This window comes from Lepidochelys kempii, chromosome 5, assembly GCF_965140265.1.
Source record: "Lepidochelys kempii isolate rLepKem1 chromosome 5, rLepKem1.hap2, whole genome shotgun sequence".
In the NCBI taxonomy this organism is placed as follows: Eukaryota; Metazoa; Chordata; order Testudines; family Cheloniidae; genus Lepidochelys; species Lepidochelys kempii.
In genome coordinates, this window is record NC_133260.1 from 74,570,188 (window position 1) to 74,586,166 (window position 15,979).

Sequence of the window (15,979 nt, forward strand, 5' to 3'; positions counted from 1 at the left end):
CCTGAGGCAGGGTTTCTTGTTCCTTTCCCTACAGCATCTGGTACTGGCTGATGTCAGAGACAGGATACTTGGTTAGATGGACCTATTTTCCTACCTTCTTTTCCGCAGTGAAAAGACAAAATGTATTCATTGTACCATGTACACTTGCTAGATGCTCTGGTGAAGCATGCTTGGGTCAGCTTGGTTAAAAGTTCTGAATTTGGAGTGCCATTAAGACTGGCCATAAATTGTTTTAGCTCAATTAAGTAGTTTTGGTGCAAGATGGAAAACTGTATGTCAAAAAGGACAAATAATCCTAAGATTAGTGAATCAGGCCCCAATAAAACAAAACAAAAAAGACAATTTCTATTGGGGAATGGGATCTACCAGCTAACACAAGGACCTGGGGGAGAATTTTTAAAAATATCAATAAACTGACCATACACTGTGTTGTACGACATTTCATGAGCTGGTGAAGCAGTTGAAATGGCTATGAAAAAAAATAAATTAGGAAAAACATTATAGAAAAATCAAGGCATTACAATATTTAAAAGGTTAGTAAGATGATCCCTCCAAAATTGAGCAGCACAGATAGGAAATGATGTGACTAAGAGCGTCCTTACCATTCAGTGCTACAAAGGAATCTGAAACAAAAACAAAAACGAGAGGTAAAATTCATTATTTCTCCCACAGTGCTAAGTTCTTGCTACTAACAAAACCTCTTATGCTTCTGTTGTTATTTAATTGTACTGTGAGTCAGTGCCCAAGTGCCCCAATCAAAATCGGCATGTCAATGTGCTAGATGCTACACAAACATAGAAGAAGACCACAGTGTCTGCCCCAAACAGCTTACAAGCTAAAGCCTCACTCCTTCAAAGACAACAGTGCAAGCAGACCCTAGCCACCACATAGCTCTCTTTGCAGGATCAAGTCCCAAGGAGTGAATTTCACCCAATGTGCACAGATTGATTCTGAATCATTTCTCACCCTCTTTGATAGTTAAGTGATGTCAGATATCCCCCACTGCCATTCAACCTGGCCAACTGTTATTTGGCCAATTTCTTGTAACCATTGCAGCAGAAATGGGTCTTGAGGCGGGACAGTAAGAGGGCAGTTGTCTCACAGACCATTAGTTATCAGACATTTAAATAGTTAAAGCCTCAACTTATTCTTACATTCAAAATCTGCAAGTGCTGATGGTCTGATTGTGGTCAAGTCATTAAGTGTTTGCTTAAGGAGAAATTTGGAGAAATCCCCACTCTAATTCTTCCACTACTCAAGCTGAGTTGTGGTGGTATTTGGTATTATGGGGAGGACCAAATCTACAGCGAGATCATTCTTGGTGTCTCTGTGTATATGGCACTGGTATGCAGTGAAGGGTACCATGGAATTCTCTGCTTCAAATATGAAACTCTTTACAGAGTAAATATAAAAACAGGCTTTATCCTGCTGCCATTGTAGTTAATGACAAAAATCACATGGACTTTAAGAAAAGTGGGACTGAACTCATACAGAATAAGGGCCATTTAGATATTGTCCTGAGATAGGTGTCATGTCATCCCATGAGGAAGCACTGCAGGGACTGTGCATATATCTCTAAACAACCCAGAGTACAGGCTACCCTATCCTCCTAGCCCATGAAGCAGACTGACGTGGAAGTAGGAGGGGTGCATATGTAACCTACACACCTCCAGGGTGTGGTGTTCTGTCCCCTCTAGTGGCACTGAGACCACTTAGAGATTAAGGAATCTGCTACAGCCCTTAGCTAAGGACCATGTGGCTTTTAGCTCATGCAGTAGAGGCTCATAGGCTAAGCTCCAGAAGTCCCAGGTTTGATTAGGTTCAGTCGGTGTTACACATACATAAGAATGGCCATATTGGGTCAGACCAAAGGTCCATCTAGCCCAGTATCCTGTCGTCTGACAGTGGCTGATACCAGGTGCTCCAGAAGAAATAAACAGAACAGGTAATCATCAAGTGATCCATCCCCTGTCGTCCATTCCTAGCTTCTGGCAAACGGAGGCTAGGGACACCATCCCTGCCCATCCTGGCTAACAGCCATTGATGGACCTATCCTCCATGAACTTATCTAGTTCTTTTCTGAACTCTGTTATAGTCTTGGCCTGTACAAGATCCTCTGACAAAGAGTTCCACATGTTGTCTGGGCGAAGAAATACTTCCTTTTGTTTGTTTTAAATCTGCTGCCTATTAATTACATTTGGTGACCCCTAGTTCTTATGTTATGAGAAGGAGTAAATACTTTCTTATTTACTTTTTCCACACTAGTCATGATTTTATAGACCTCTATCATAGTCCCCCTAAATTGTCTCTATTCCAAGCTGAAAAGTCCCACTCTTTTTAATCTCTCCTCATATGGGAACTGTTCCATACCCCTAGTCACTTTTGTTGACCTTTTCCAATATATCTTTTTTGAGATGGGGAGACCACATCTGCATGCTGTATTCAAGATGTTGGCATACCATGGATTTATATAGGGGCAATATGAAATTTTCGGTCTTATTATCTATCCCTTTCTTAACGATTCCCAACATTCTGTTTGCTTTTTTGACTGCTGCTGCACATTGAGTGGATGTTTTCCGAGAACTAGCCACAATGACTCCAAGATCTCTTTCTTGAGTGGTAACAGCCAATTTAGACCCCATCATTTTATATGCATAGTTAGGATTATGTTTTCTAATGTGCATTACTTTGCATTTATCAACATTGAATTTCATCTGCCATTTTCTTGCCCAGTCACCCAGTTTTGTGAGATCACTTTGTAGTTTTATCTTGAATAGTTTTGTACCATCTACAAATTTTTCCACCTCACTGTTTACCCCTTTTTCCCGATCATTTATGAATATGTTGTATCGTACTCATTCCAGTACAGACTCCTTGGGGGACACTACTATTTACCTCTCTCCATTCTGAAAACTGACCATTTATTCCTACCCTTGTTTCCTATCTTTTAACCAATTACCAATCTGTGAGAGGCCCTACCCTCCTATGCCATGACAGCTTACATTGCTTAAGAGCCTTTGGTGAGGAACCTTGTCAACGGCTTTCTGAAAATCTAAGTATATCTGATACAAAAGATTAAATCCTTGAGCTCTCCCAAGCAGAGGGACTGCAATAAGAAATGGCTATGTCAGGAGTGGGAGGCTTCTGGCATTCTCCCCAGCAGTGCATCTGTGCAGGAGCCAGGCACACTCTGGCCTTCAGTCTACATGCTCCATTACTCTATAGTCCATAAGTGTTGGCTCACTGTACATTAACTCCTCAGCTTCAGCGGTTTTATTGTGGCCACAGGCAGCGGAAATTGTTTTATGAAGAACTGGGTTCTTGGTTGCATGGGTTTAAAGTAATGTCCAGGTTCTGAATTAAACCGACATAGGCGAGAACATTAAGAACGATGGCTATCTTGAACGCAGCCCTAGGTATTTCTGGGGTCTCCAATCAGCACATAAGGTTTCACTGTATGCGACGTGTGCTGCAGTCCCTTGGCACCAGGCACTGTAAAGACTGAGTGACAGCTTTCACTCTGAATTTCTGAGGTATAAAGAGGCATATTATCCAAAGTTTTATACAGGGATTAAGCTGCAGGATTCCACTGCTGGTAACGATGGGGTGAAATCGGCACTCTGCCGCACGAGAAATTTACCTTGTAAAGTTACATGTGGTATTTTGTATTAAATCTCTCTCCAATTAAAAATGCTGAGGCTCTTTAAGTATATTAAGGTACGTTAAAGTATGTCAAATGCAGCTCAACATAACCGTAAGCACTGCTGAACAAATTTTGACATAGATCTTTTGCGTAAAGCCATGCCATGGGAGTGATTATTCAAAGGATTTTTGGCATGTGTTTTCTAAATGCTTCCCATGGAGTTAGCACAGATAGGCAGCATTAAAGGGTCATTAAAAAAAAACAACAACACTTCATATGTACAGCCCACAAGTTTGAAGGTTAAATGTTTGGCCATATAACGTGTGTCATTTCTTTCACCCCAAAGGCCATATTCTCCTAACCTTGTTCATCATGTTGTCTAGCACCTTATTTGACCAGAGTGCCCTGGACTTCAAAGTGAATACTCTAGGCCCTGCTCATGATAACTCAGATTATCAGAATTTGGTCCCAAGTGATTAGTCTGCATTCCAAACTCCTTGTCTACATTGTCCCAGTTAGTAAATGTACATAATTCAAGGAAATCAGAAAAAAGTCCATAACATAAACAAGGCCAATTCTGTAGGCAACAAGGATGAAATCCTGACACCATTACTGACAAGGGCAAAACTCCCACTGACTTATGTGGGGCCTGGATTTCACCCCCTAGGGTTTTGGATGCACAAAGAAATAAAAGATTAGGCTTATTATGCACACACTTGTATTTTTCCTAAAGTCTAAATTTAAATATGCTTAATCTGAAAGAGCTATATTTTGGCACACAGCACAGTTCATAAAAGGGGTGATGGGTAGCTGCACTGCCTCAGGAGCATCCCAAGTCCGCAACTGCCTCTCAGGGAGTCACACTTCCCTCCATGCTGCCCCTTACTCCTGAAGGGTTACTGCTGGTCACACCAGTTGCAAATTACTACCTCCCACAACATGCTGGCACAGCGGTGCTGACCAGTGAGTAGGGAGTGGAGACAAGGCTATGCACACTCCTCATCCATCCTCAAGTCACTGCTGCCCATCTGTTCCAGAGAGGGACTAAGGATAGCCTTGCTTACCCTTGCGGGCCGCGACTCAAGGTCTGAGTAAAGGGAACAGAGGGGCTCTCATGTACGGGTACATAGACCAAGTCACGATTTCACCCAATATTTGTAAAGCAACAAATGTTCATTGCACTGCGCAGCTGAGACCCTGCATGCAAGATCACACACATAATCCAACTCACCCAGTCACCCACCCTTGAGTTTACAATGCAACGAAGATACAGTGTATACAGCTGCTATAATTAATATCCTTCAGAGCTGGATTTGTCCCACAACACAATTGCCATTAAAACAAGTGCCATTGTTTGTATAAACCAAAATTATATGTTTTCTTTAAACAGGCACACAAATGCTTTTCTTGTACTGGTTACTTAAAGTGTGGTTGCTGTTATTATGTTTTTCATTGCTAACAACAGAGCTCTGGGCAGGTAATGGTGATTCTGGGCAGTCAAAAAGTTTCTCTGACACAAGATAAACAGGGAGTAAAAGCTTTGCTTACTTTGGCAGTCACCCAGGCCATCTGTATTGCCATGCTCTATATCCTGCTCAAATGCCAGCCTAAATAACAAAAAGAAACATAATGGTGTAAGTAACAACATTCACAGACATCACCGGAAAGAAATCATACCATCTAAAAATGAAATAAAGATACAGAGAGAAATTGGTCGTTTCTTTAATACACCACTGGGAAACTTGCAAAATGCAAACATAGACAAATTGAGTTATTTTCACCTCTTAATGGTTCTTTTGGGTGCAGATGATGCTTTGACATATTTTTCTGCAAAATTTTTCTACTACGTCTTGTATTGTTAAATCAGGCAAACAGATACATATCTTTACGAAAAATGGGAGAACATCTGTGAATAAAGTGATAAGTCTAAAACAAACAATGAAGTTATCAGAAAGCAATTATGATTCTATCTGAACTTGCTTGTACTCTGCAGAAGGTGCATTGGTATTTTGACAAGAAAAATACATCAAACCAATATGTAGGTACTGAGCCTAGGAACTACGATAATAAACACTTCAGAAATGCTCATAGATGCAGAAATAGATGTTAATGCTATATGCTTTAATTCTCTTCTACCTCTACCAAATGGCCCATCTGAGGCACGGTCCACTTTGCTGTAATGAAGAGAATGCAACAGGGCACTTACAGTTAACAAAGATCTACAGTGAATCTTTAAAAAAAAACATTCTAAAGTAATAGAGAGAATAAAATGGCTGATCTAGGAATAAGAATGATAATGCAGCTGTTATATATTTATTGAGGACCTGTAAGGAAGCAGGGGGCTTCCTGTCGGCAGGAATACAGAGGTTATCTGATGTTAACAATACACCTGTACCAAGATTCGGAAGTACAGCCAAGGCGTAAAGTGAGTGAGCTTGAGCTGTGTCAGACCTGGCCAAAATATGAGACCTTTCAGGTGGATCTGTTGCCTGCAAGGAGGCATTTATAAATGCATTTAAAAAAAGCTTTCAGAGTCCTAAAATGTTGTTATGAAGTACTGATATTCCACTGTTAAGCAATTAGAGATCCAACAAATCTTTCGGTGTACTTTAGTGATCTGTGATTCATCTCAGTAATACACAGAGGGCTGGTTTTGTTTGTTTGTTTGTTTGTCAAACTGCTTCAGTAATCTAATTTGGATTCTATTGTCTCTTTTAATCTGCTTTCATGGCACCAGTGCCAGACTTGCTCATACAGTTCTCCCTCTTTGAGCAATGCATGGGACTTAATGTGTATCTATCTTCTTTTCTTTTTCCTAAGGGTAAATAATCAGTGGAGAGTTTGCATCAAATCATACTCTGGAATTCCAGAGAATGCAAATGAGATGAAAGCAAACATTTTGCACATTCTTTTCCCAAGAGCTCCTTCTGGGCTTTTTCAAACAGTTCTGTCCAAAATTATATCTGATTGGCATCACTGCTAAAGCCCCTAATTTTTTTACTCTGTCTATCCAGTACCAATGGTTACTTACTTTATACCAGGTAACAGTTGTGTGCATACCCCACCTTCCTTCACCCAGCCACAGTATGGGTCTCTGGAGGCTATGCAGGCCCTTAAGAAAGAAGAAGATCATAAAGCTTTCTGGAATTTTTTCTTCTTCAGTTCTCTAATGCTCAATATGGCTTGCAAAAGGGTTTGTAAATGTGGGGAGAAACCGTGACAAAAAACACCTACTTTTTGCACTTGCCATGACGCTCACATCGTCCCAGGGGAATCTTTATCACACAGGTAGAGAATGCTACGTATAGAGAACTGCTGTGTTTGTCAAGCTGCATTCCCATAATCCTCTTGTCTTCTACCCCATCATAGCTGCACCTGATTTGACAGAGCAGGATAATGTTATAAATGGGTGTTCTTGGCAAATTTAATTATAACATAATGATTTCTTAATCTGAGAGCATTCCAGAGAGGAGAAATTATCAAGCCAGGGGAAAAGAATACATGAGCTCCATTAAAATAATTATATAAATTATTATATATATATTATATATTATAATTAAATAAATATAAACAACTGTTAAAAAAGATATATACAAGCGGGGAGCTGCCAGTAGGGAAGACTCCATGTGGCTCCTTGACTTTCAAATTCATTCCCCTCCTTAACCTTTATGGTATGCTGCAAAACTAATCTATTTACATTTGAGGAGGGTTGAAGGTCAGGAGGTCTTATCTTGGGGGTGGGTTTTTGAGGGGAATCAGCATTTTGAGGGTGGGGGAGTTCATTTTTGTGGGCAAGTTGTCGGTTAGCTACTGCTGTTTTTGTCTTTGTTGGATTGCATTGTCAGGGGTGCGTCAGAGCTGACTGTGATGGGCAATTGTCTATACGTGTTGAAATTAAAATACATAAAATAAAATGTAGAAACAGAGGGAAGCAAACACAAAAGAAACATTCAAAATTACTCTAAAACTCTGAATTCTGTGGCCATTCCCTTTTCATGGGACTACCTGCACCATGGAAATTCAGACGTGTCAATGCTGTCCCGTAAATGAGTACAAAGAACCAGATACGCACTTTTCGGGATTGTAAACATTCATCTCCTCCAGGAAAAGGCTATCATTTAGGAAACCGCTGTTTCCTGTCCGGGCCAAGAATTTCAATATGATTCCCTTCTCTGATCCCAGGAAAACCACCGTGTGATTCTGATGTGGTCCAGCAGCAGTGTCAACTGCAATTTTGGTCAGACGATATCTAGCATGACAACATCGCATTTGTCATTATTTGAGTTAGTCTATCATTTATTTTCTCACTTTTCAAATAATAGTTGATAGCTTTCTAGTAATCATATAAGAAACATAAACTATTTCTTTCAGTTGAACTGACTGCATAAGTTCATACAGAGAGTAGTAGTTGGGCACCAAACTGATGCTGTTTTGTGTGTGCATATGTATGTTATACATCTAGCAAAAGTGTTTGCAGCAGCAAAGCTCAAGCAGCCGGCTGAAGAGGTGCATAAGTGTCTGAAAGCACTTAGCAATTACCCTTCTAATCAGAAGCAATGATGACTGATGACTTCTATGAGCAGGGAAAGCAAATGAGTGCGAGGAAATGTTTAAAATGTCATATTCTGTCATAGAAAGCAATAGTGATGGCATATCCGTATTCATCCTTTTGGTAGTAAAAGCTGTGTAAGCACAATACTGAAAAGCTAAAAGCTAAATCAGCTGAACTTATACTTCACCACATATGACCATAGTACTACCACCAAGATAGCTCAGGGATTGGACAACATCAGCTCATGATGAAGAACAGCTTTGTTGAAGCTGAACCTGAGCAAGACGAAGGTGATGCTAGTGGGCAGAAGAAAATATTAGATGAGTTTGCAGCCATGGTGTGGTCTCCTGTCATTGAAGGCACACACCCACAATAGTTCAATTTGGTTCATAGTTTAGGAGTGCGCCTTGATTCCTTGCTGATTCTAAGTTCTCACATAGCAGCTTTCTGTCTTCCCTGGTGGGCTGGGAAATGCCAATAACTCTAGTCCTTTGTTATTCCTTACACATACTTTCATCACCTTCATCTGGACAATAGCACTGGGCACGAAGCCTCCGTCCCTTAGGAAACTCCACCTAAAACAACCATGTTGCAGCACATCTTCTCAACAACATGGGCTACCAAGAGAACCCATTTATAACATTAAATACATTACATCTGTCCTCCCCTCTCTACACTGGCTTCCAATAGAATACTGACTCAAGTTCCGGCTCTCGATCTTTATCTTCAAAGCTGTCAATGGCCTGGGCCCACGGTATCTAAAGACCACCTAAAGCTCCCATGGTTGACACTTCTGCTCCTCTAGCACAATGGAATTTTCTACAATAAGGATAAAGCTCATCTATGTGGGAGAAAAACTTTCTTGAGGCCAGTCTGAGACTGTGGAATGAACTTTCACAGACCACAACAAAACTCATCACTTCTCCAAGTGCTAGGTGCATTTGTTTGAGCTTGTCTTCTCCAACACAAACACATAAAACCTGTACATTAAAAAAAACCTCCTCCAAAACAAAACGCAACCCAAACTAAACACTACACTGCACACACAATTCTCCCCCTGGGGAGAGAATGAGCGCAAGAGAATAAACTACATGAGGCAGATGTTAGTCACTTCGCTTAATGCGCTACTGGAGGGTGCTTAGATATTATCATGATGAAAGCAGCGTTAGAACCGTTACAGAATAGAATAAAAATGTGTTTCCCAATGTGTGGTGGTGACATTCTGAGGATTGTTGATTTATGTGTCTTTGTACAAATCTCTGTATTATTATTTCTTTTCTCATTGTCATAGACCAGATGGGGGTTATGTGATTATTTCTGTTTGTACACTTGTGCAAACACTGAAACAAACCAGCACATATCCTGACAGACATCTTTGTATCCTGTGAACATATCCTGACAGGCATCTTTATTTCCTGTGGATGTACCCCCTGGCTATCTGTAGAACTTTACCCAAAGTTTTCTACAGAGCTGTTTCAAATACTGACCCATAAGCTAATATGCAGGGCAATGTTCCCTGCTCCACATTCCCTTTGAAATCTGGTTTCAGTGCAGCATGGTTGGAAAAGACTGAAATCATTTCCAGTCTTGAAAGCTGCTCTGGGTGTTCTGTGGCCTCTACTCAGTACTGTCATAATTCATTGCTGGATTCATGCCCAGCACAGCAGAAATGGTTATTAGAATTTCAAAGTATTCTAAGCATAGTTCATTAACACATCCTGACAGCATGTTAAGAGGGTTAGGAAAGTTAGTTATTTACCTGACCATCGTCCTCAGGAACCAGGGCCTGCTGACAATTGAAGGAACAGCCTCATCCATGAGAGGATGTGTTTTGATGAAATTTAGAGTATCGTCTGGGAACTCATTGGAGGTTATGTACTTTTCTAATGACACAGAGCCAGCACAGCAACCTGGCCTAAATAAAAAAAGGGGGGAAAGTACTTATTTAGTGCCTGAGGGCAAATTTTCTAAGTGAATTGCTTTTCTAAGCATCTGGCACTAGGCAAGAATGTGCCAAAGATTCTGTGTTGAACAATTCAGAATGCCACCAAATGAAGTACTGTTAGATTTCCTTTGGGCCTGCTGAGACCTTAGTGGGAGTCCAGGACTCTGTTCTGCCTATCTTAGGAATACTTTGATTTATTGCCATCCAAAAAAGAAGATCATGAAGTTTTAAATAGATTCATAGATACTAAGGTCAGAAGGGACCATTATGATCATCTAGTCTGACCTCCTGCACAACGTAAGCCACAGAATTTCACACGAGTCTGCAGTCCATCCACCCACATGGAGTCTAATAAATGTACAGACTTATTTGGCAAGATACTGTTCATGGATAAGGCACTCTCCCGGTTTTAACTGGCCCCATTACTGTGGCACTTTCTCATGGAATAAGTGCACTCTATTTAATTTACAAGGGGATAGTTGGTTTTTTACAGTGTGAAATAAAATGTTCAAAATACAGCCCAGTGGGGGTGGGGGAACCCAGCATCAGTGTGAACACTTTGTTTCTGACAAGCATGAGAACTCCAGTGTGGCAGAATGACAGTATTCTGCAATATCCTGAACAAACCTCACTGAATAAAGATAAACTTCAGTGAATTAAGTTAAACCTTTTCGAAGTAGATTTAATATCTTTGGGTCCATTGTATTACAATTGCAACTGTTTACATGTTACTGTGGGATTGTATGTAACTTTTCTAGGGACTTGACTAATGTAAATGTTAGGAACTTCAAATAACTGTTTGGGAGAATATGTGTGAAGTTGCATCCAATGAAGTGAGCTGTAGCTCACGAAAGCTTATGCTCAAGTAAATTGGTTAGTCTCTAAGGTGCCACAAGTACTCCTTTTCTTTTTGCGAATACAGACTAACACGGCTGTTACTCTGAAACATGTGTGAAGTGGGTTTCCTAATAGGTAGTTGGGAGAACATTGGCAGCTATGGAGAAAGACTCATTGTCTCCTAATTAGCTACTCCTGGACACCCCAGATCAAAGACCTCTGTATAAAGGACTGACTAAACTTTTCATGACTATGCTTGTTCTGAGCTGAAACTGTAATCAACTTAAGCATAAGAACGGCCGTACTGGGTCAGACCAAATGTCCATCTAGCCCAGCATCCTGTCTTCTGACCGGGACTAATGCCAGGTGCTTCAGAAGCAATAAACAGAACAGGTAATCATCAAGTGATCCATCCCCTGTCGCTCATTCCCAGCTTCTGGCAAACAGAGGCTAGGACACCATCCCTGCCCATCCTGGCTAATAGCCATTGATGGACCTATCCTCCATGAATTTATCTAGCTCTTTTTTGAACCCTGTTATAGTCTTGGCCTTTACAACATCTTCTGGCAAAGAGTTCCACAAACTGACTGTGCGTTGTGTGAAGAAATACTTCCTTTTGTTTGTTTTAAACCTGCTGCCTATTAATTACATTTGGTGACCTCTAGTTCTTGTGTTATGAGAAGGAGTAAATACTTCCTTATTTACTTTTTCCACACTAGCCATGATTTTATAGACCTCTATCATATCTCTCCTAAGTTGTCTCTTTTCCAAGCTGAAAAGTCCCAGTCTTATTAATCTCTCCTCATATGGAAGCTGTTCCATACCCCAGTCACTTTTGTTGCCCTTTTCTGAACCTTTTCCAAGGCCAATATATCTTTGTTGAGATGGGGCGACCACATCTGCAAGAAAACCTCAAGGAAACCTCTTGGGTGAAGATACGAAGGTTGGGGTGAACCATGGTAAGCTTACTAGCATGAGTGTAGATTCTTTTATGTTTTAACGTTTTCTCTGTAGTGCTTTTTCCTTACAAATAAAGTAAGCCTGCATAGGAAGTACTGGGTGATCACTCATAACTGTTGGCAATTACATTGTGTGCTGTCTCCGAGAGGAGACGCAAGCAGGCCTGTTTAGGCGGACTGTGTTTTGCTGGGAAAATCACAGTATAATCCTGGAACTGGGCAGCCTAGAAATACCCTGGTCAGGAGAGAGGGAGATACTTGGCTCCACCCAAGAGCGGTAACTTCTAGGGAGCTAGAAGCCTGAGACTGGGTGTCCTTGCTGTGCCATAGAAAGGAATACAGGTGTAGTTGCCCTGAACTGTGACACCCAGTACTGTAGGCATGAGTAAGGCTAAGATTTAGTCACGGGAATTTTTAGTAAAAGTCATGGACAAGTCACGGTCATTAAACAAAAAATCCACACAAAAAAAGGCCACGACTTTTACTATATAAATACCCGACTAAAACTTAGCTCCTGGGGCTCTGGGCGCTGCTGCTCTCGGGGGGGGGGGGGGCGCCCAGGACACCGCTGCTGTGGGGGCCTGCCTGTGGCTAGCCCCTGCACTGGCCGCAGGGGCTGACTGCCCCCAGCCATCCCTGCTCCGAGATTCCAGGGGCCCTCCCGCTGCTCAGGGGTTCCCTGGGGCTGTCCCCAGGAGAGTAGACATAACATATACATGATGTTCCATGGGCATTTCAAAGTTCCTGTCCAGGGAACAACTTACAAATAAAGTTGAAGATAGATAACCTCAGGCCTAATGAAGGAATTGAACTGCTAGGTTCAGTAAGTCTCTAAAACATAATGGGCCAAATTCAGACTTGGTGTAACTGGGTGCAACCCCCATGGAAGTCTTTTGGACCAAATTAAATGATGGATTTGGAGCCAGATTCTACTAATGGTTACAGTGGTATAACTCTATTGACATAAATGGAATTATTCCAGATTTACACCAGTATACCATTAAGTGGAATCTGGCCCTGAGTGTGAGTGAGTCAACAAATGGATGTAGGTGGCAAGGTAGTGTAACTTGCACTGAACTGGTATTCAGTGTGCATACAAAATGAGTGCAATGAACACGCCAAAAGGAGTGGAAAGGAAGTGGACTTAGGGGAAGCAAGTAATAGGTGGTATTAGATAAAGCAGATCCTCTTTTTTATCTTACTCCCTATAGTTAGTTCCTTTTCCTTCTTTCCCCTTATTTCCTCCTACTTGGCACATCAGTTATATTTGTTATGTTACCCACTGAATGGCAAATTGGTGCCAGTCGTTTCCTGACAATGTGTAATTTATACCGTCTTAAGCAACCCCTGATTTCGATCTAATGGGTATGATCCTGATCTGACTTATCCTGTATTAAAGGTGATTTCAATGGACTACTCCTGATTTACACCACAACAACTTAGATCAGAATCAGGCTGAATTCTTATTTCAGTTAAAATATGGATTTCCCATTACATCTGTACCTCACATTGCTGCTCAAATTGTCAAACAGATTGTATTGCGTACACGAAGACACAAACCATTACTACACAGCATATGAACGCATACCTGGGTTTGGGCACTCGCTCATCAGGAACTGGTGTCCATGTAGAATCTGGAGACTTTTGTTCTTTGAATCTCCCAGTAAATACATTGGCAATGTCAAGCATGTCATAGGCACAGACTGCAGAGCCAGGGATGCTGCAACGTGACATTTCCCAGAAATTGTTACTCATTATGCAGTTATGCATAACATTTTGACTGAAAAACATGCTGCATAGAAGTCTTCCTGTCACAGGCTACTCAGTCCTGAACTTTCTAACCTCCGGGTATTGACAGTAAAAGGCTGCCCCATGCAAAAGTTTGAAATGTACCAATGGGTAGTCAGTCCCTGTCAGCACAACTTTTTTCAAAACTCCCTAAAGAAAGAACGAATTTCAGTAATCTTGCAGAGGGAAAAGAATCTGGAAAACTCTGCTTGCCACTGGTGATATATGAAGAGTAACAGGCGATTCATTTAGTGCCCAGTACTTGGAAATTCAATTTCCTGTAATTCATAATACACTCTCAGTACTGATTCTCACAGCCCCTGCTGTGCCCCAAAAATACAATCTAGAGATAATTCAGAAGTTGGAGCTGATGCATCTCTTTGCTGAAGGACCCCATTAAGATTAAGAGTTGAACAGTATCACACCAGCCTTTCAGGTTCAGATCTCCATCAGGTTTTCCCGTACATTTCTAACTGACTTCCTATACACAGTTAACTCAATCAACTGTAAAGAGTTTGCAGAAACAAACACAGTGTTGCTTACAGCCACTAAAAATTTCAATTAGGACGTTGATTATTTGCATGTAACCGGATAGTAACCATGTCTAAATATAATTACATTCTTATATAAACACTATTGGAAGGGCTTAGAGGTTTCCCTTGGTCCGTGACTTTAAGTTATGAATTATTCATTTATCTACCTTTATTGTTTACACATGAACTCTTGCATTTGTGTCTGACTTCCGCTGCTTGATTTTGATCAGAGCACCAGCTGGCCAAGATTTGTAATCAGGCTTTTGGCTAGTGGACTTTGGCCTTTGAAAGTGGGAACAAAACTATGGGAGGGATACAACAAGACTTAGAAGGGAACGTAAATTATTATAAAATAGTTTTATAAATATTAATGAGAGTTTGTCATTTTAATTTCAAAATGCAACATCCAGAGGGCAAGCAAATGAAACAGAAACAGGGAAACCTCACTAGCCCTGTTTGAAACAAAGGGAGGTAGGTGGTTAGCTCTCCAAAGGGTGGGCTGTCTCCTGGAAGGAGATCTAGTGAAAGGTTGCTAATGTGAGTCTACGGTCTGAAATGTTTTAAAGAGAGAGAGAGCCAAGTTCATCTTGTTGTAGCTTTGATGTAGCTACACCAGGGTGAATTTGGTCCTGAGAGTCTAACTGAGGGTGTCCTAAGTATCTAGGGCTCAATCCTGAAAGATGAAGAGCAATTCCTGCATGTGCTGAGCATCTTCAAGTCCCAGTGAAGTCCCATTGGAGATGGAGGAATTCAGCACTTTAAAGGATTAAGCCCCTAATGAAGGGCCAAAAGCAATTTAACAGTGGGAGGTTTGGTATGGAGAACAAAAGCACCGGCAGAGTTCAACTCCACACTCCCGGCATACTGAAGAGATCCCTGTGGAGGCGGATATGGGCAGGCCAAAGGTCTGGCTATTGAGGATCGCAGCAGGTGCATCCACTTAGCCACCTACTAGCACAGTGGGGGAATAGCAAGCCATATCCAATATTCCCCATGACCCAGTAACAGCTGGACCCAGACCCATTCCCTACTTCTCGCAGGGAGTGAGGACTCCCTTCCTACTAGCCCCTTCTAGTTCCTGTGAACAAAGATATTTTACAAGGCCCTGCTCACTGGATACGAAATTAGCTTTAGCCACTCCATGCATCGACCTGATGTTGCAGTGTTTCCAGCTGCAATGTACATCCTCCCATCCCCTGCAAAAAAGACTTTGCCCACAGGAATAATACTTCACATATTATATGATGGTTTCCAAGTATTATATTCTCATAGATTATTTCCCAGAGCCCACCAAACCTCCCCAACATGCTATAAAATCTCCAGGGCCCAGTGGAGGGGAGGGGCTTTGGACTCTGGCCTTCAGCTGCGGGGCTGGTGGGGAACGGGAGTTTCAGGGCTTTTGCCCTGCAGCAGGGTAGTGGGGCTAGGGCAGAGGTGGACAAACTACGGCCTGTGGGCCACATCCAGCCCGCGGGACCGTCCTGCCTGGCCCTGGAGCTCCTGGCTGGGGAGGCTAGCCCCCCGGCCCCTCCCCTCCCCAACAGCTTCTGTGCAGCGGTGTGGCTGGCTCCGGCCAGGAGGTGGGGTTGTGAGCTCCTGCTGCTCTGAGCGACATGGTAAGGGGGCGGGGAGGGTTGGATAAGGGGCAGGGGGTCCCAGGGGGCAGTCAGGGGATAGGGAGCAGGGGGGGTTGATTAGGGGCGGGGGGTCCTGGGAGGGGGC

At 42.0% G+C, this 15,979-nt stretch overlaps 1 protein-coding gene across 8 annotated transcripts in view; it reads right to left on the minus strand.

Moving 5' to 3' along the window:
- Positions 1–15,979, minus strand: part of SEMA6A (semaphorin 6A) — a 143,071-nt gene that overhangs the window by 40,634 nt on the left and 86,458 nt on the right. For 6 of the 8 annotated variants that reach the window (XM_073344771.1, XM_073344767.1, XM_073344764.1 and 3 more), the window contains exons 11-18: positions 13,525–13,656; positions 9,955–10,110; positions 7,716–7,892; positions 6,878–7,018; positions 6,675–6,755; positions 5,192–5,250; positions 603–623; positions 419–469 (exon numbers count right to left, since the gene is read on the minus strand). In XM_073344771.1, the coding sequence (XP_073200872.1) occupies positions 419–469; positions 603–623; positions 5,192–5,250; positions 6,675–6,755; positions 6,878–7,018; positions 7,716–7,892; positions 9,955–10,110; positions 13,525–13,656 (818 nt within the window). The remainder of the gene's footprint in view (positions 1–418; positions 470–602; positions 624–5,191; positions 5,251–6,674; positions 6,756–6,877; positions 7,019–7,715; positions 7,893–9,954; positions 10,111–13,524; positions 13,657–15,979) is intronic. The other 2 variants (XM_073344768.1, XM_073344769.1) reach the window with 1 other exon arrangement.